Source organism: Channa argus, chromosome 5 (assembly GCF_033026475.1).
Source record: "Channa argus isolate prfri chromosome 5, Channa argus male v1.0, whole genome shotgun sequence".
Lineage (NCBI taxonomy): Eukaryota > Metazoa > Chordata > Actinopteri > Anabantiformes > Channidae > Channa > Channa argus.
This window is the reverse complement of record NC_090201.1, coordinates 26441161-26460734: the sequence shown is the minus strand read 5'-3', so window position 1 is coordinate 26460734 and position 19574 is coordinate 26441161. Positions and strand designations below refer to the sequence as shown.

At 40.0% G+C, this 19574-nt stretch overlaps 1 protein-coding gene across 13 annotated transcripts in view; it reads left to right on the top strand.

Annotated features, from left to right (window-relative positions):
* The window catches only part of ptprt (protein tyrosine phosphatase receptor type T), a 284214-nt gene that overhangs the window by 130315 nt on the left and 134325 nt on the right, over positions 1-19574 (top strand). For all 13 annotated transcript variants that reach the window (XM_067505363.1, XM_067505361.1, XM_067505367.1 and 10 more), the window contains exon 11: positions 10302-10411. In XM_067505363.1, the coding sequence (XP_067361464.1) occupies positions 10302-10411 (110 nt within the window). The remainder of the gene's footprint in view (positions 1-10301; positions 10412-19574) is intronic.

Sequence of the window (19574 nt, the reverse complement as noted above, 5' to 3'; positions counted from 1 at the left end):
GGAAGGTGACAGTTCTACCCTCTGTTTATCGTTCAAGTCATTGTGGCTCGTGCATTAATACTTGAGTGCGTTACAGAATAAGAAGAGGTGCTTTTAAAGTTTGGGCCCTGTCAATCACGTGTGTGTGACGTGCAAACAGAAATATATTTGATGCTTTTTATTGAAATGTTCTTGTTGTCTTGTGGTGCACCATAGTTGTGCACCTGCTGCACATGCTAATAGGCTCAGTAGGCCATTGTCATAACCTACTGTCAAATTCTACTACAGTATCAGCATTTACTCATGGCCACACATGACATGGACAGGTGTCTCTCATCTCAAAGTCTTGTGTGATGTGTGCAGCTTGTAGATGTTTCCCACGTGCCTTCTCACGAAAGCTATGCCAGCAGGTGACTAATCAAACCGTCGCTATGGGCGGGATAACACTGGAAACGGACCATTCAGTGCCATGTCGATACTCGGATCTGCTGTTTAGTGGTTACGGTACCTTGTCAAGGTGTTGCCTTAAAGCAACGGGGTAACCATTAGATACACATTAGGTCTGTAATCTCACAGGTTCTATCTGTGCAGCATCCACTGTTGTTTCCTTGAACAGGACAAGCTCTATGCTCCATAACAGCATACGCGATTAAGGCTTCAAACAGAAGTGTACCCTAGGTGTGGAAATAATGTCCAAACAACATTTTAAGCTCCCGTTTCCTTTCCGGAGAGTTCTGTGGTCTACTAATCGAGAACTGAGAGTCGAGTTCTCGCCCCAGACACTACCACCAATAATTCATTGATGCTTCACGTATCTCTGAACAACATGACTGCAATAAAGTGGAAAAGCTAGAATCCATTAGAGCAGCGTTTGAAAAGCAGGATAAAAACATTCTTCTAATGATCCCAAATCTCTTATCTCCTTCCCACCCTCCTCAGGGCTCACTGTTCCTCTCCTGATCTCATAACTAATATCCTCTGAATTTAGCTTCTGGGGAACATCACGTCTCACCCTGAAATTCCTATCTTTACTAGCTGAACACACACAAACTGCAAGTTGCCTGAACCTGTTAAAAAGACCTAACATGGGTGGGGAGCTGCAATGGCTTCAGGGAAAAGGGAAAAACCCTTAATTGTTTTGTTCTTAATTGTTTTTTATTTAACCATCGTTAATCTCCTGGTTGTAATTCAGTAATTAGGGAACAGAACAGCAATTGTTCACACGGAGGCTAATTGCTGTTTGTACGGTAATGGCTTTATAGAGCTGGTCCTCCTGCAATTGAAGCAGCTTCTCACACACACATACACACACGTTTATACTCGTGCAGTGTTTCTTAAAAATTTATCTATTTCTGCATAAAATCTGCATTTCACACGAGTCCTAAAATTAGATAAAGGGAAATCAAAAAACAAAGAAAAAAAAAAATCCAAAAGAACGTCCATTTATTTATTGTTGAAAAGGGGCTAAATAACATAATCTTAAATATTGGTGTGTGGCAAAAGTATGGGACAGGAGACGAATTAGGGAGTAGCTCATTGGACTTGGGTGGTGGGTCCCTTACTCTCCCGAAAAACACTGCTGCCCATCTACAGTTTGTTCAAGGCCGTGTCAATAAAACAGAAGACTGTTGGACAGTTTGTCTGTTTACAGATGAGACTATGATCCATCATTGATGGAGCTATGAATGAAGTTGTACAAATACATTGTACCAAAAAAAAAAAGGTCAAGGTATTCATGAGTGAACTGCAGCTCGCCAGAAAATGGGTCATGCAGCAAGATGGCTGACGACGATTCCTAACTACACAAGTACCAAATAAGGGCAATGGCCAAGTTAACGTCCTGATGTTGATTCTATAGAAACTTCTGTTGATGTACCTGAAGCGGTTCAGTTCAAATTCCCGGACCTTTCTGTGTGGAGTTTGCATCTTGTCCCCGTGCTTGCATGGGTTTCCTCTGGTTACTCCAGTCCAAACACTTGCACCTTAGGTTAATTAGTGTAAATGCTTGTCTGGGTCTGTCTCTCTGTGTTGGCCCCGAAATAGATTTGAAACCTGTCTAGCGTGGACCCTGCCTCTTACTCAATGAGAGCACGGATAGACCGGCCAGTTATTTTAAATTATTTTCCCTCAGTGCATACAACTTGTTTTATTTCATTTATAACATTACTCTGAGGATTCTAATTCTCTAATTTCACTTACTGCAACCTGCAGTGCATTTTGCACATGCACACAAACCGACCTACCTAACTACGGTTACTGTACGAAAACAAAGAATAGTTTCATGCTGCTTACAAATTTAGAAAAAGAATTCCATGTTTACTCCAGATAGTTATGGGTTTTAATGTTTTTTGTGCTGCATAACAATACAAAGCTCATAGTCTGAGTGTCTAAAAAATAAAAATGTCTAAAGATATGTCTATGTAAAAGTTAAAAAGATGAGATTAAGTGTTTGCTCTCAATGATACAACGCTGCTTGTGGGTGGAGATGAGCGAAAGCAGAGTTTGTTGATTAGGGAGTTTGAACCTACACAGTCACAAACGAATGCAGTACAGTATCACTAGGGTAATAATACTTCTTCATTACATGGAGCACGTGGCTCACGCTGACGTTAGTGTTCTTACTTTTGTCTGAGATAAATTATCTAAAGGACATTTGAGGACTTGTCGCACAACCATATGTGTGTCCGTTTATTTTGTTGATTTATTTTCCATGTCTCCATTTTCCTCCAGCTGTCCGTCCATTACTAAAGACACTTTGAAGCTGCAAACAAACATGCACACGCTTGCACACCTACAGTGCCTCACAGACAAATGTTATGTACCGCTTATGGTACACACCGGCCTATTAACCTTGCCATGACACACCAATTTGTCATGTCGCTGTCGAGCCGGCTCAACGCAGCTGCTGCCAGGCCTCTTATTCTTAAAATGTGCCAATGCAAGTACATCTCTGTCTCACCTCTTCAGCACATATTGTCTGAGGATTATGTCATGGAACCGTTTTGCATTAGTAAAATGAGGACAACAAAATGCCATCAGTTTGATACCATATTATCCTCAACAGGTTGTTGATATTAGCTGTTGCTTTGTGGTCGTCACGTCAACACTGTGGATTAACCAACCCGTTCTCGTCCCACAGCGTCACATTATGACTCTTTCGAAAGGCGTCCAAATGTCCCGCTTTTTTTTTTTTTTTTTTTTTGCCACAGGCACCTGGTGCAGAACTGACTTTATATACACACTTTATATATAACTGTGGCGCTGGAGGTAGAGCGGTCCTCCACCAATGCCCCAGCTTAGTTGCTCCCGGCGAACGTTGGCCAGCTGCGTAGCAGCTCCCCCATCGGTGCGTGACTGTGAGTGTGAATGGGTGATAATGAAAACAATTACAGTTTGATAGGAATAGAGTGAAATCATCTGCATAGGTGAGTACTGTGTGCACTTAACTTTTTAAATTAAACTCAAATTACTGTGCAGTAATAAAATGAACGATATAATACAATTGAATAACTGATCCTGTTTGATCATATACTTTACATGTTGCATCAAAAAAGAGGACTTGTTTTGTACGTACACAGGACCTGTGTAACCTGTAATCCGATTTAATTTTGCAGATGTGGAGTAAATTTTAAAGATAAAAAAAACTGGATGAATTTAAACTGAAAAAGTGAAGGGTGTTGTTCTAACAAGTAGCAGTAGTAGGATGTTACAGCCTTGACTGATAATAGTTTCATTCATGTTTTTATCTTTCAGGCTAAATTTGCTGTCAGTGGTTAAACAGCAAAGTTACACAGCAGATGTTAAATATTAAAATACTGATCCCAAATCCTTTTGTTTACCAAAAAATAACCCTATTCATATGAAATAAACGAAATGATCCCATGCCGCTCAAAATGACTGAGATTTAATAATCCTTCAAAGCATTGGTGCTTCTGCTGAGATCGCAGTAGATGAAAAAACAACACAGACATTAGCTTTTGTTATTTTCGCTTCTCAGCAGCTGTTGCTTTTCAAAGGGGGAACTCATCAAAGTGCATTTGGTTTTGAAAGTACATGTATTTATAGACTTTTCATCATTTTAACCCTCTGTTTAATATATCAAGGATCACCGAATGCTCTCAACCTATAAAGAAAGTTTTGTAAGTGAAAAGAAATTCTCCATCATTAACTGAGCCTTTGTTGGTGTTGCACCTTAGTTCTCTGAAGCTTGGAAGAAAAACCAGTGATGTTCAGTTTAACAACCTTAAATGTTTTTCATCCTAATGTTTCAAAGAATGCACACACTTGACACTTTTACAAGCCTGTTTTTTTTTTTTACACAACATTTCTGTCCCCCACTGATTTTTGTGATATTTGAATGTTATAAGAAATATTTTTAACATGTGCTCTTTGGAAAACACATCCCGGCCTTATACCGAAAATATGTTTCTACTGTTTGTAGCAAACCCTCCCATTTTTCCCAAGAAACAAGAGGAATACAGTCATTTTGACTCATAGCAACTAATACAGATTTTAGTAATAATCCTTTTATCACAGTGTTTACAGGGAGGATAAACCTCTGCAATGATGAAATCTTGAAACACATGAAGAACAGCTTTAAAAAAATATCTACGCTGTTTGGCTCATGCCATGTTTTCGTATGTGAACACATGATTAAATGAGGTGTTTCACTGTAAAATGAGAAATCCATCATTGGATAAGCCAACAAATATCAAATAACATGCTGTTAAAGCAAATGATGATGTGTTGTTTTTTTGTTTTTGTTTTTTACGAGACAATTTATATCATCACAGTAATATAAATTGTTTGGATATTTCTAGTAGATTCTACCATATTCACTTATGCATTTTTTGAATTTATGAGCAATTTCTCTGGTCCTGCCAATTTTGATTCCTAAAACTGGGCAGAAAAGCACAGCAGCATTTGACGACACTTGTAACACGTTTTTTTAAAAATTAAAGGCAAAGAGTAACAATAAAAATTGTTCAGTCCAACCTGGTTCTATTGTTTTCCATTACTGCACAACGGCATCACACACTTAAATACGTGGTTCTTGTGAACGTTTTACGATTTCTGTTAAAACAATATGTCGACTTTTAACATAAATGACAATTCATAATTATGTTTATACTGAACACTAACAATGTATTTACGCCTTCAAAACTATTGACTCTTGCAGTAAAACATCCAACATTATTCAGCTTTTTCATTGTTAACTGCCCACTATCCAACGCAAACATCTCCATGCAACTTGCCACTACTTAATGTACAGCTATATTCATTCAAAAGAATTCAGTTCAATCCACTTTCTTTAGCTGCTGCAAAATAATATCTGTAGTTCCAAAAATTCCCAAGATCACTAACAGACCTTGCTTTTCAATTTGCCTTTGCTTACAAGTAGCCGCTGCAAAGCTGTAAACACTTACAAACAGTAAAAGTCAAATTTTTCATATTAGCAGCCAGGTCTGTTTATGCTTGTTATAATAGACCATGGATAGGCGCAGATGGAGAGTGCCAAACAAATAAAAGCATGAGAGGAAGCACAGGGATTCGTTTCATGCCAGTAAAGACAATTTGAATTGAACCAAGCATTGTGAGAGTGAGAGGGGGTTGAGAGATAGAAAAACAGGAAGAGTGAAGGGGAGAGAGGAGACGGAGACATAGGGAAGACGGAGGGAGTGTTGGCGTAATAAAGGAGGCCGTTCATTGTGTAGCAAGGTGGAAGTTAATCAAGTTATGATTAATGTGGTACAGCTGCTGTTATCTTTTCAATGAAGCCTGTTTTCTTCTGTCACAGGCCCCCCCCCCACGCCACTCAGGAACACACACAAACACAGATCGAGACACCAAAACACAAGGATGCACGTTCCTGGCAGATACACAAATGCGTAGTGTGAGTGAATCATGATGCACACATTTATGTACATGCTAGAAAGCAGATGTCGGGGTACACAACACACACACACACACACACACACACACACACACACACACACACACACACACACAGCCACCGCCCAGCTATCCAGATAGACAGCAAGTATCATAAAAAACAAGTGCACACAGAAACACACACAAAAGTGAGTGATAACGTGTTGAATAAAAATGGCAGCATCTAATTGCGTTTCTTTGTTAGAATAATTTGATATGCTCCACAGGCTTGGCCCTTAATCAACACCTTGGAATTACTAATCAAAATTTTCTTGTGTGAGACTTCTCCAGCAGTCTGCTTAGTGTGTGTGTGTGTGTGCATCTCCATATCTGTAACAGAACATTGTTGTGCATGAATCTGCTAAAAGAGCGTCGTTCATCGAGGCTGTTTAACGAACACATCTGTTTGCAACTAAGGAACATAAGGCAGCAAAGGTTTTGTTGTCTGGACTGTGTGCGAGGCATTCAGGGAGCATAGGTCAGTCAGGTTTTAGAAGGTCAAAGGTCGAACTCACACTCGGTCATCTTGTACCGTGACTGAGCACAATCGCGCAGCTCGCCGACAAAATTCTAGGGTGTGTTGTCCGTGCACTTTTTGCACATAAACAGTAAAAAGAGAATAATTTCATGTAGATGTTGTCCCTCTGCATCTAAATCCAGATCTGTATCTGTATTGTGAAAGACAGCTTTTGGATTTTGGTCAAATACACAAATTGTGGAAATCTTTGGGCTGCAAACGATTATAAATTAAACACAATTTCAAATGACTGTGATGACGCTGTGACTCAATTAGCTACTGAGCCGTGCTTATTTATATATAGTGTCACTTTTAGTACCATCTGTCGGCAAATTGCCATCAAATGTTGGTAAATTGCTCAGAGCTGTTAGATGCACCTGTTCTGTAAATATGGTGCAGGATGGGATGTGAAAATATTCAACAAATATGGTAAAGATTTCATGAGCGTTTAGAAGAAGGGGTGAACTGCAAATGAATAAACACGTTGGCCCAAGTCATTACCGCCTCGTCCGACTTCACAGCCAGGTGTTATGAACGAACCGTCAATGCCACATACTTTTACAAAATTAGCATGAGCCGTTCTTTAGTCTGCAAATAAACAAATACGCACAGATCGTTCGCAGTTCAATGCCACAACCTGCTTTAAAGCTTTTAGGCTTAAATAAACAAGGCAAGTCAGGAACATATCAGCAACTGCTCTTTCAAGAGCAATGACTTCTAGAAGGGGTCTTGACACTGAAAAATACTGCGCTGTGACAAAAAGAACTTTGAGCATCCAAAAGAACTGGTCTGTGCCCCCGTGTGGCGCCACGCAGTTTCATCAAAAAAATAGCAGGGCTTTGCTACTCCTCTCGCTGAAGGTCACTCCAAAGCTCCTTGACGCTTTGAGGAGAGATGGATAATGGCGCCCAATCCTCAAGAGTAAAAGGAAATGCTCCGGCGCATCCATCTCTTTTTTGTTAGATTCAATTTGTGGCTGTAAATGGCTGAATGTTCCGGATGTTTTTTGCAAAAGCTTTATTTTTTTCCTGTTTAGTTTTTTCTTTTTTCCTCCCCAGTTGTGGTGCATCAGACAAAGGCAGCAGTAACAGCTTCCTATCATTGTCACACTCGGTTGACACGCTCATCCGTGGTGACTTACAGTGAGTGCAGCAGCAGAATGAGCTCGACTTCCTCCGTCGCCAACACTATGCACAGTCAATAGCACTGACGTTAAAGGTCAGAGGTCACAGCGAGGTACAAAGTATTCCTCGCTGTGTGCTGAATTGTCGTAAAGGGAACAGTGAGTGAAGCAAGAAAGATAAACACACACTTGTTTTAACATGTTGCAGTCAGATGTCCCTCCTGGCTCTGTCTGTCTCCTTTTTAACATTTAGAACAATTCACACCCCTTAGTGTGTGAATGTGTGTGTTTGAAACTGTCTACATACACAGTTGTGTGTGTGTGTGTGTGCATGCGACTGTGTGCAGCCGCATCTGTTTTTGTGTGTAGTTTTGTGTATGTTCGTGTTTGACAGCTTCACTCCCTGACGAGGTGTCTGACACCTCCTCCGTCTGTATGTCAGCTTAAAGACGTGAGAAAGCTCGTCTCTTCCTGAACACACAGACACACGCACTCTCTTGTTACTAGGTAGAGTTTTACTAGAATCACTCAAGTGTCTAGTGATGAAATTAGCAACATTATTTACACACAGGCACTTTCTGATGTTACCAGTTAACTTTTCAGCAGTTCCAGTCACACTGTGCACTTCACAGTATATTCAGCCGTCTTCTCCAATGTCAGGCGACCAAAGTGAACCTAACATACGCTGCTCAAATGTCGTCAGAACATTGATTAGTTCCACCTGTACAGGCTAATGCAATCTAACAGCGCAGCTCTGCCACGACTTCCACTTTTTCCAGGTTAAAGCTTCTCAGATTTTAAGTCGGAGCCGTCAGAAAGGTGATTCAATAACCCAACCGTGTGTTTATTCTTGAGGTCGTGGTAGGTGGTGCATTATGTTAATAAGTGGTTCTAAGGTTTTTTCCCTCTTGTGTAATGTTGGAACAATTTAGAACAATTTGTGCCGCGTGTGTGTGTGTGTGTGTGTGTGTGTGTGTGTGTGCGCACACGATTGTGTTGATGGCTCTAGTGTGAGGTGTGCATGTGTCTGTGTGCAGCCGCATCTGTTTTCGTGTCTAGTTTTGTGTATTTTCGTGTTTGACAGCTTCACTCCCTGACGAGGTGTCTGACACCTCCTCCGTCTGTAAAGACGTGAGAAGACATGTCTCTTCCTGAAAGCACACAGACACACGCACTGTCTTGTTACTAGGTAGATTTGTCACTATAATGAGTCAAGTGTTTGATTATAATAATAAAATAACTTCCACACATACGTGTTGTATGAGCACATAAATTATATAATGGATTCTAATGTTCCCCCCCCCCCCCCCCCCCCATTTATTTTAAATAAGATGGCCAAAACCTTAATACCACCTCTTAGTATATTTCTACCACTATGAGGTCTTCTCAAACTGGACCATGTTGCAGCCAGGCACCAAAGTGGCAGCAGGCGTCTCATGCAAATGGCACAAAAAAAAAACAAAAAAACAATACAATCAATTACAACTGTGAAAAGACAGTTGTTTTTTATTCATTAATTAATTAATAAATTTTTCTCCGGCTGGTACAAACAACCTATTGAGTTTACAGGTGTCTGTCTTCGTGGGCCAAACCATTGTCTGTTACCGAAATGGAAATGATCTACTCACATCTTTTGTTTGTTCTTCGTGAATGAACACGAACTTCACTTGACTTCAGGTCCAAACGACGATGTGTTTAAATGCTGCAGAGTGAAGCTTTTCTAAACCAACTCCAGTAGCGTTTATGTGATCTGGATTTGAACCTGACCGTGTGACACTTTAAAGTCATGATTGTGTGCAACCTGTGTTAATGTAGAGTCATTGCAACAGGTAACACGCTGTGTCTCTATAACCTGGGAATCGGAGCGTCCAGACATCAGGTGAAAGTTTTTCCCTGAAAGGTTTAGTCCATTGACACTGAATTAATAATCACTCAGCTATTTTTGAGGTGTCCTCTCATACCTGTGCACTGTGCAGCATGTTCAATCAACAACTGATTTAACTGAAAATAGGTTGATGACAAAGATGAAATGTTTGATCGCGCATGTGTATCAATACATATCCGTTTTTCATACCCATTCCTCCATCTAATTTCATCCCACCTCAATCATCAGTCTGTGTTTGATGCAGTACTTTGGACAGCAGTTCATTTTCAGAAAGTACCTCTCAGCTCAACTCTTACTGCGTGTGCTCATCAGCAAAATCAAATTTATATAAAAGAAAATTTAGAAAATCAAAAATATAATGGAATATGGTGTCAAATCTAATTGTTGCAAATGTCTTTCATGATAAAATTGTGTGGAGCAAGCAGCGGGTCTCATTGTGCCTCAGAGGGAAAAAGCCCAGAATTAGATTTTGGGTAATTTAATATTTCTGATGAGTAGGTTCCCAGATATTTGAAACTTTTGCTACACTTAAATAATAGAATTAAATGAGAAGAAACTGAAGTGAAATTTAATAGAGGTCTTATTCATCGCTTTATCCTCTCTGCAACTTTCCTTCCCACTCTCCCTTCTTTCTACTGTACCGTCAATATATTTCTTTCCCTGTGCTCTGTTTTTCTTATTTGTTTTAAGAAGTTATATTAATTTTTTAGGACTGAAGCATAGTGTCTGCTACAGTATGTTGGCAGTGTGTTCTGTAGGTGGACACACTCTAACTGTCTCTACTTAATAATGCTTAAATGGCTTTTTTTTTTTAATTTTAAATGTATGGAACAGTAACCAGAAATCCAACCTTTCTGTCTCTGCAGTGCCTGGTTCTGTGCCAATGGAGTCCCTGCAGAATACGCCCTACGAAGAGAAGATCTTCATGCAGTGGAAAGCTCCTAATGAGACCAATGGAGTCATCACATTGTATGAGGTCAGTCTAGCAACTTGTCCGCTTCCTGAAGCGAACCAGATACAGGACTCTCCAACTGAACTCGGATCTTTGGCTTGACAGTCCCGTGCTTTCTACAGGTGCCTTAATAAAAGTGCTGTTTCATTAATAGAAAAAATATGTTGCATCTGAACATAATAAATAAGTCATTATGTTTGCTACAAGAATTTGTTTGCAGTTTAGTTGTATAGAAACACATTTTTTGATACCGTTGATAGAATGAGACCAGCTTTTACCTACGACCCTGCTTTGTTTGGTAAAGTTATTGTAAAACGGTTCTGACACATGCCGCACGTTTAAACTCATAGAAGGAAAGACATTGGTGTTTCTCCACACATCAGTCTGCCATGTAAAGTGTATTTCCTTTTGTTGCAAGCTTGACCTAATGGGCAAAGTTTCAGGCCAGGAATCCCTGGTGTTTCTGAAGCTGGTTATGATGAATGTTGCCGTGTGGCCACATATCACTGTAAAGAAAGACGCAGCACATCCACATTTCACGGTGCTACTCACTTTGCTATTCTCTGAAACTTAGTTTTGCTGCAAAAAGATGTTAGTTTTCAGTGGAAGACCTGCAAATTGACAGAGAAGCTGCTGCATCTGCATGCGCTGCCATGGCAAACAATATTACCTCCAGTGTGCTTGTAGGCCAAATGAAAACATTTTGTTCTGATTGTGCATCTCCCAAATCTTTCATTTCACCTCAGTGGCCCCCTAGTAGTTGTCTGCTTTATTGCAACTGCAGTAGAAACAGCGGCATCTGTCTGACTGTCTGCAGCCAAAAAGAAAAAAGTCGTAGACCTCTGTCAAAGATGGAGCAGCTGAACGAGGGGAAAGAAGCGGGGAACAAATGAATGAAGGAGACAGAAGATGAGACATTGGCACAGGACAGAGAAAGAGACGTTATTAAAAGTTTTGGATAATATTGACTTGCATATTATTTTGCATTATAAAGGTGATGATGGAAGAGAATTGAGAGTGAAAGAAGAATTATGTAGAACTCCAAGCTCTTTTTCAAGGGTGCTTCAATCCAAGTGAACAAGGGCAATAGTGTGAAAAAGAAAACTATCTTACTAGAGGTAAGAAGAGGCACATTGAGGGGAACTGAGAATTAGATGAAAGAAGGGTGAGACTTGTTCACATTTATTCTCATTTTTGTGACAAAGTGAAACAAGTAAGAGTTTTTTTTTTTCTTCTTGTCTGTGTAAACACCACAAAGCTGAATGGTTGTATCCATTCAATGTACCTGATTCTGACAAAATGCCAATTTCACAGAGACATGGGGCTCTATGCTCCCGCAGCCGCGAAGCTGTTGGGTGAAACACAGCGTTAATGCATTTGTTCCCGTGTACAAGCATGTATTCAGTCTGGCTTTTTTTGAATTTCCTGGAATCATAGGAACATTGTGAAAGAAGCAGCACCGCTTAAGTTTGGCCCCGATTTTGATCCAAAATAACATTTGCACTAAAACCAAGACCCGCTACTATAGCAAAGCCAGATTCAGTGCCAGGCAAGATTACAGTTAATTACAATTTCTCCAAAGTGACTTACAAGTAAGAACTAGGTACAACTTTGTCCAAATAAACTTTTATGTTGAGTTTGGCCTCATTTCGACTGCTGTACTTTTTTCATCAACTGTAATTTGATCTCTGATGTGACCAAACTGTATATAAGTTTGGCACATTAAAGGGCCACTTTTTAACTTGCTCTGCTTCTAGCTGAAAAACACCTCCAGATGACATCACCTGGAGGAGTTTACCATGATTAGCAGTTCAGACGATGTCATCTGGTGGAGTTTTGGAAAAGCAGGTTGCGCACGCTTTGAAGTTGGTAATCAGGGTCCACCTGCTTTTCCAAAACCCCACCAGATGACATCGTCTGAACTCCTAATGATGGGTAACTTCTCCGGGTGTTGCGAGCACAGTGTCACCTGCCTCCATCTAACTCTGTCCTCTGCGTCCTTTTCTCTCACACCAACTAACTTCATGTCCTCTCTCACTACATCCATAAATGTCCTCTTTGTTCTTCCTCTAGACCTCTTGCCTGGCAGCTCCAACCTCAGAATCCTTCTACTGATATATTCACAGTTTCTCCTCTGAACATGTCCAAACCACCTCAATCTGGCCTCTCTGACTTTATCTCCAACACATCTAACATGATCTGTCCCTCTGATGTCCTCATTCCTGATCCTGTCCATCCTCGTCCCTCCCAAAGAGAACCTCAACATCTTAAGCTCTGCTACCTCCAGCTCTGCCTCCTGTCTTTTCTTCAGTGCCACTGTCTCTAAGCCGAACAACATCGCTGGTCTCACCACCGTCTTGAACATCTTTCCTTTCATTCTCGCAAATTCTCTTTGATCACACAACACACCTGACACTTTTCTCCAACGCATCTTCATGTTGCTGCTCACAAATGCTCACCTCTGCCCTCAGCCTAGCTTCCACTACTCTTTCCCATAACTTCACTGTATGGCTCATCAGCTCATGGCATTAACTTACATGTACTATCCGAACTAGAACTAAAAGAAGTATCAATTCAGGTGTCCATTAACAACACAAAATCTTTGGATACAGTGGACATGATCTAAAGCTAAACAATGTTCTGTTGTTGTTTTTCTACATGAAAAAAATTACTACCTCTGCATAAAGACTAACGCACCTGATGATTGAGATTTTAGCTCAATGAGATCTTTAAGGCCTCTTTTATTTTAAAACTAAGCTCTAAACTGCAGTGATAGACCTGATTGGCTCGATGTGGAAGAGTGTTGCTTAGGAACCCCAACAAATTAGCCCTAATAAAGAAGAGCAATAACAAATAAAATTGTGCAACAGTAAAATTAAGCTGTTTGTATCAATTCTATTAAGTTTAAGTCTTTGTGAAAAGAGGTCTCTGTTTATTTAAGCTGCCTCTTTAATCTGCCACATCACTGTCAGGTCACATTGGTGTCAAATATTAGTTATTTGCAGGAAAAAGGAAGCTTGCACTGTTGTCAAATTACATATCAGCAGTAATTTGGATGAGAGTGTTGAGAATTGAGAAGGGGGGAAAAAGTGCTTGGAAATGGAAAGTGGAAGGGTTGGATCCCTTGACAGTCCTTGAGACAATGTTTGGAAGTGAGTGAGATGGAGACAGATTGAGAGGCGTGGGTGTACACTCCTGTGTGTGTGTGTGTGTGTGTGGTTATAGGCAGTTTATTCAGGTTGAAGTTGAGTTGAGCCCTCTCTCTAATGAATTATTGACCCGTTCTGTCTCCTGTCTGCCTCTTATATCACTGCATCGAGGAGCTACCTCACACCAAGATCTGGCAGGGCTATTTGTGTGTCCCTGTTTGTGTGTGTGTGTGTGTGTGGAAGAGAGTGAGGAACCAGGCAAAGTTATGTGTGTTCTTGAATAAGTTTGTGAGTGTTTGAATGAGTGTGTGAGAGATAGGGTGAGTTAGAAAGTGATGTAAAATGTGTGTGTAGGGAGTTGGTGGTGTCACCGACATTGTGTCAGTGTAGAAAAACTGTTGGGTAACTATGTTTAAATCGAAAACATGCATTTTTTTTTTCCAGTTCAAAAGACATTCAGTATCTTTAGTATTTCATTTTCCATTCTTATCACATTTCTATCCTGATACAGTTAGAAATGACTTTAAAATATGCCTTATTGCTAGCAGAATTCGAAACCGTGTGTCGGATTTTCTTTGTTTGCGTGCATACACATCCTATACACATCCTACCCCCATCTGATGTGAAAGCGGACCAATGATCGGCTGTGGAGACCCTGAACTTGCGGGATAAGCTGAAAGACAAAAAAAGAAAAAAGAAGAAGAATGAATAAAAATAATTACATTTATGCTAAAAATGCACACAATTAGTCATTTGTTCCTACCCGCTCATAAAACCCATGGGTGCACTTGATAAAACAGTGCCCCCCAGGACAGCAGGCATCTGTTGAAACAGCCCCCTGTTGGTGCCAGGCACCAAAAAATGCCCCTGCACAGTGTTACAAAGGCATCAAAATGGCAATAAACAGTAAAAAACACTGGATTATAAATGTGTGACCAAAGCAGTTTGGTTGGAAAGACACACAGGTTAGGTTTAGACATTAGTCATGGTTGGGTTATGGTCACTATGACAACCAGAGTAAGTTCACGATAAGCTTGACCTCAAGTCTGCTGTGGGGACGACCCTCTGCTTTTCGTACCCATCCACGCACTCTAACCTCCTTCCTCAAAGATGCTGCCCAAATGTACGAATGACCTATAGAGCTGGATTTTACAGGCCGACCTTCTCCGTACACTTTATAAATATTTGCTTCTGTTACAGTTTAACACACTTGCTAAGCATCTTTCATAAATTTAACACGGCAGCTCTCTCAGTTTAATTGAGTTGAAGGGAGAGGGTGTAGTCGGGCTGTCCGTCTTCAACTCACGCATTTTGTAACACAAGCACATCGTATTTTGGCACCAAATCTTTTCTACCTCCCAACATTAATCTCCGGTCTCTTTTTCTGCGCAGCACAAAGAACACTCAGTATAATCTCTGAGACCTCCATTAGACCTCAACCCGGACCTTGAAAAACACTCTCCGCGGTCTATAAACCTCTTGGGACCATCATCAATTTGGCCTTGTTTTGTGCCTGTTTCATTAATATGAATCTAAGCACGCTGCCCTCTGTGCACGGTGGAGGCAGCACGACTCTGCATCATCTGTTAAGCATATCAGAGTCTCAATACAATGTGCTGCTATTAGAGATAATTACTATAATTGCAGCTATTGACAGGATTAAAGGCATCATCTGCAACATCTAAAGGGGCTCTTGTCGTGTCCTATTCTGCTCTGTTGTCTCTTGTTCTTTTTTTTTTTTTTGTATTTTTTCACCTCTCTGTGCCCCACGCTTTTCATGATGGAAACCAGATGGATTACACTTAGGACAAAGAAAGGGAGGAGGAGGCAGGTGGTGGGGGTGGTGAGATAGACGCAAGACGGTCGAGAGTTGTGATAAGGGGGATGGAGATAGAACTGGGCGAGGAGATAAAGCCCATCAAGTGAGCAAGTGGAGACGTGTCCGAAAGGAGCACGATTCATCATATGGCGTGATTACACGAATTAATTCAGTGTGCAAATATGATCACTTCATGTATTGTATTCATTACTATAATTGCAGCTAATTACAGGATTAAAGGAAACATCTGGGTGAGATCTAAAGGGACCCCCCCCAGCCCCCCACCCCCCCCACCCACACACTCCCTCTTCTCATCTTTTCATCTGAGGAAGGCTAAGTGACGTGTAGAGGAAATGTGATTTTGCATATATGGAACAGTTACAGACAATAATATAATTAGTGATTATTGTAATGTTTAATTGCATTATATCCTATTGATGTCAAACCAATTTAATGCTTTACTGTAAACAGTGATGCAAAGTAGGAACATTTAGTTGACTACAAAACTTAAGCATGTTTCCTGGGATTTCTACTTTGCTCGGGTGTTTTCATTTTCTGACTTCACTACATTTCAGAATAATAATAATAATAATAGAAAATATAGTCTGATTATGCGACTTTATTGATCTCCAGTTTGAAATTCACAAACTACCCCTCAGTACGTAAAGTAGTTCAATTTCTAAATATTGGATTCAGAGCCTGTGATCATCCAAATAGAGTGTAAGGTGTTAAAACAACTGCAACAAACTAATGTAGCAATAATTAAAATGATATCATATTAATTCATTTGAAATGAAACATTCTGTTGTTGTTGTTTTTGTACCTTTTTTAAAAAAAAGAATGTATTTATTTTTGAGCTAATAGTTTAGTAGCATTTTAAATGCAGGACAGTTCCTTTTTTTACACTGGTATTTATCCTTAATTCAGCAAATGGACACAGACATTTCACAAGCCAGTGCAATCTGTCGGAAGCCAGGACAATTTCAGAGGGTTCGCTCAGGAAGATTATCCCTAACAGGATAATGTGAAAGACAAAGAACAATGCTTAAGTAAATGATCTGAGTACTCAGACTAGAAACCTTCGGAGACCAGGAGGTTTTACTGTGATCTTCTTAAATTAGTACGGCGCTTTTAATTGGGAATTAATCTGATCAGTTTCTCATCATCCATCAGAGAATAGAGAGCAAAAGAGGGTTCTCCACCCCCCCCCCACCATGGCTGTCACTCAGCTGGAGTCTAGTGCAGTATGTTTGAATCCAATATATATTGATATGAACTAATATTTATCCATATAAATATTAGTTGGGCCTTAACTTTACTCAGGCCTTAAATGCAAAAATTGACATTATTGGGTGTTTTTTTTAACAGACAGGTGACAAGTGATTATATCTTAAAAGATTTCTAAAAGAGCTACTGTACAGTATAAAGGTTTTAATTTACCATGCGATGTACGTCATTAAAATTAACTGAATCTAAATTCAGTGAATAATATCCATCCATTCAAATACTGGGTTGACACTGTAGGAAAAAAAGAAATAAAAAAAAGAGCAGCGAGTGTTGAATACCTTTGAAAATAAACCTCGCTGGATGTATAACTAAAGGTTAAATTCATCTACAGGCTCACTGACTCCCTGCCACTTTACCGCGCCGCCCGTCTGACCCTTCAAATAATACAAAGATATTGCTGGTTACTGAACTGAGAGAAGAGAAGCACTAAAATACACTTGCGTGCACACACACAGGTTGTGACCTTGTCAATCCCTTCTTTGATTGCCTTGTCAGACCATTCAAGCGTTGCAGGCCCTCCCTGTTAGCTAGTTTGCCTTCCGGCAGGTGTCTGCGGGGGTTTTTACCTGAACCGATGCTGTTGCTAACGGTGACATGTGGGAAATAAAAGGAGGGGAGGCAAATTGTGACGTCATAGCTTTGCCGATTTGATTTGACCAACTAAGATTGCCAGGATTGTGCATCTAAACAGTGTGGAAGAAAATTACTCCCAATGAGAATTGAGAATTTTGTAATAAAAGCCAGAACTCATGTAAAATTTGGATGGTTAAGCGATTAGTTTTAATGCACTGGTTTTCCAATCAACTTGCATTGTAAATAAACACTCGTAGTTTCCCGTCATCACCCTACATTTCGATACAACTACACTGCAAAAGCGAAAACGTTCTTTAGGGAATGTAAATGCGACCCCAAGACCACAAGGTTCACTAAATGCCCCTGAAAATGCCCTTTTCTATAAGAAACGGTGGGTCGGTCTACAGCAATCTGCAGACATGTATATTTGATTTAAAAGACCTTGTTATCCAAGTTGCAGAGGCTTTTGACCTCACTGACTGCAGACTACATGATCGTAATACTCGATCACTTGAGAGCTTTACATTAAAAGTTCCAAGCACACAAGCTGACCAACTGAAGTCTGGGTCCACTGTCACTATAATGAGTTGCAATGCATCCTGGGCTTGAATCACATTTACATTAAGTCATTTGGCTGATGCTTTCATCCAAAGTGACCTACAAATAGGGCACAAAGCAAAATAAAAAAAAAAAAAAACATTAAGTCAGAAGAGAAGACATTAATCCACATATGAAGAAGTGTTTTCATTTTAAATACAAGTGTTAGATAGGACAGTGTTTGCCTGCAGTACAACTCATTGTCTGAGCCTTATTCTTGATTGTCCTACTGTATTGGGATTTTTATATTGTTTCAAGAGTTTTTATCAAGTATATGTGTATTTCTTTTGTTTGGTAGAGCTGGTTTTCCTGTAGAAGAGAACATTGATCTCAGTAGGACTTCAGAAACTGCTTTACATCTGATCTTATCATAATGAGGTTAAACACAGGTTATAATGCATTTATACTGAACATGCACATAAAAAGTTGAAGTTCCTAAAGCTTTTGCTGTGTGTGTTGAGACTCTAACAGTCCTTGGTCAGGGTGAGACAATGACCGTGGTCTGGCTTCATCTGTGCTTTGTGTCTTGAAGTGACTCTAAGTTCTGGAAGTAACTAGTATATTACCTGCTATGATTCCTAAGTTAAGGAACCTGTTAAATCCCCTGTTTCCATGCACAGGTATATTTGAAGGTGCTCAACCCTCCAGCTGCTTAAATATTCCGCTTCTGGAGACCAAATACAAGAAGTTTGTGCTGGCAAACCTATGAGCTCTTTAATCCAACAGACCCAGCAACAGGCTACTAGTACAGTATGTAGTTATTCAGGTCTGGTCTTGTCTGTGAATAACTCTCCAATTCCTCTCTGCACAGGTAGGGCCTTTAATCAGTCACAAAAATCAATGCTGGCAACCGGTCTGGCATTTATTCCAGTGAGTAACTGCGCTGATTTCTGTAGAAACAAGAGGCATATTGTACGGCTGTTACATTCTCTTCCCTTATCGCCGGTTTGTGAACAAAGACATGATTGATTCTCATTAGGAGAGCAGCAGTCACCGGAGGTGATCCTGCTATCGATTCTGTTTACCGTTTACTGAGTGATTGCGGCGGCTCAGCTCCCTTCACTCTGGAACAGGAAGGTTAAAGATGCTTCGACCTTCAACGGGGCAAATGACCTCGATAACCTCGGTATCAGTGTTTTCATTAGCGATTGGGATGGCCTCAAAATACCCCGAATTTTCCCATTCGAGATCTGTGATTGTTAAACATCATAAAAGATACTTTCACGGCTGTTCAAACAACAGAGCTCTAAAGGACCAAACTCATTTTTCCAGTGAAATAAACTGCAGTATTTTAACATATTATCCGTAGCAAGAGTTTGACTTATTGCTCAAAGTGCATGCTGGTTTGTTCAGTCATTAGGAACGTTATTGGCCCAGATTACTGATAAATGTCCTGTATGGTGGCCTGTAGGTGCAAAACAACATTTCACATAACACTAAAAAAAAAAAGGGAAAACACAATATTATTCCACAAACCAATGTTTTAGAAAACAATACATTTTACAACACACAGGATTTAAAACGTTTTTTTTTTTTTTTTTTTTAGAAAATATGACACATGCATTTCACATAAGCAAATGTTAGATTACAGAAAAGAAAACATAATACTCCACAAACCATGAAACCTAACAAAAGTCACATTGTACAGATAAACATCATTTCACTAAAAACATTAAAACCACAACAATTCCCAAAACCTAACTCGACATTATGACATTTTCACACAAAGACATTTCAGATTGCAGAGAAAGTAGAGAGAGCA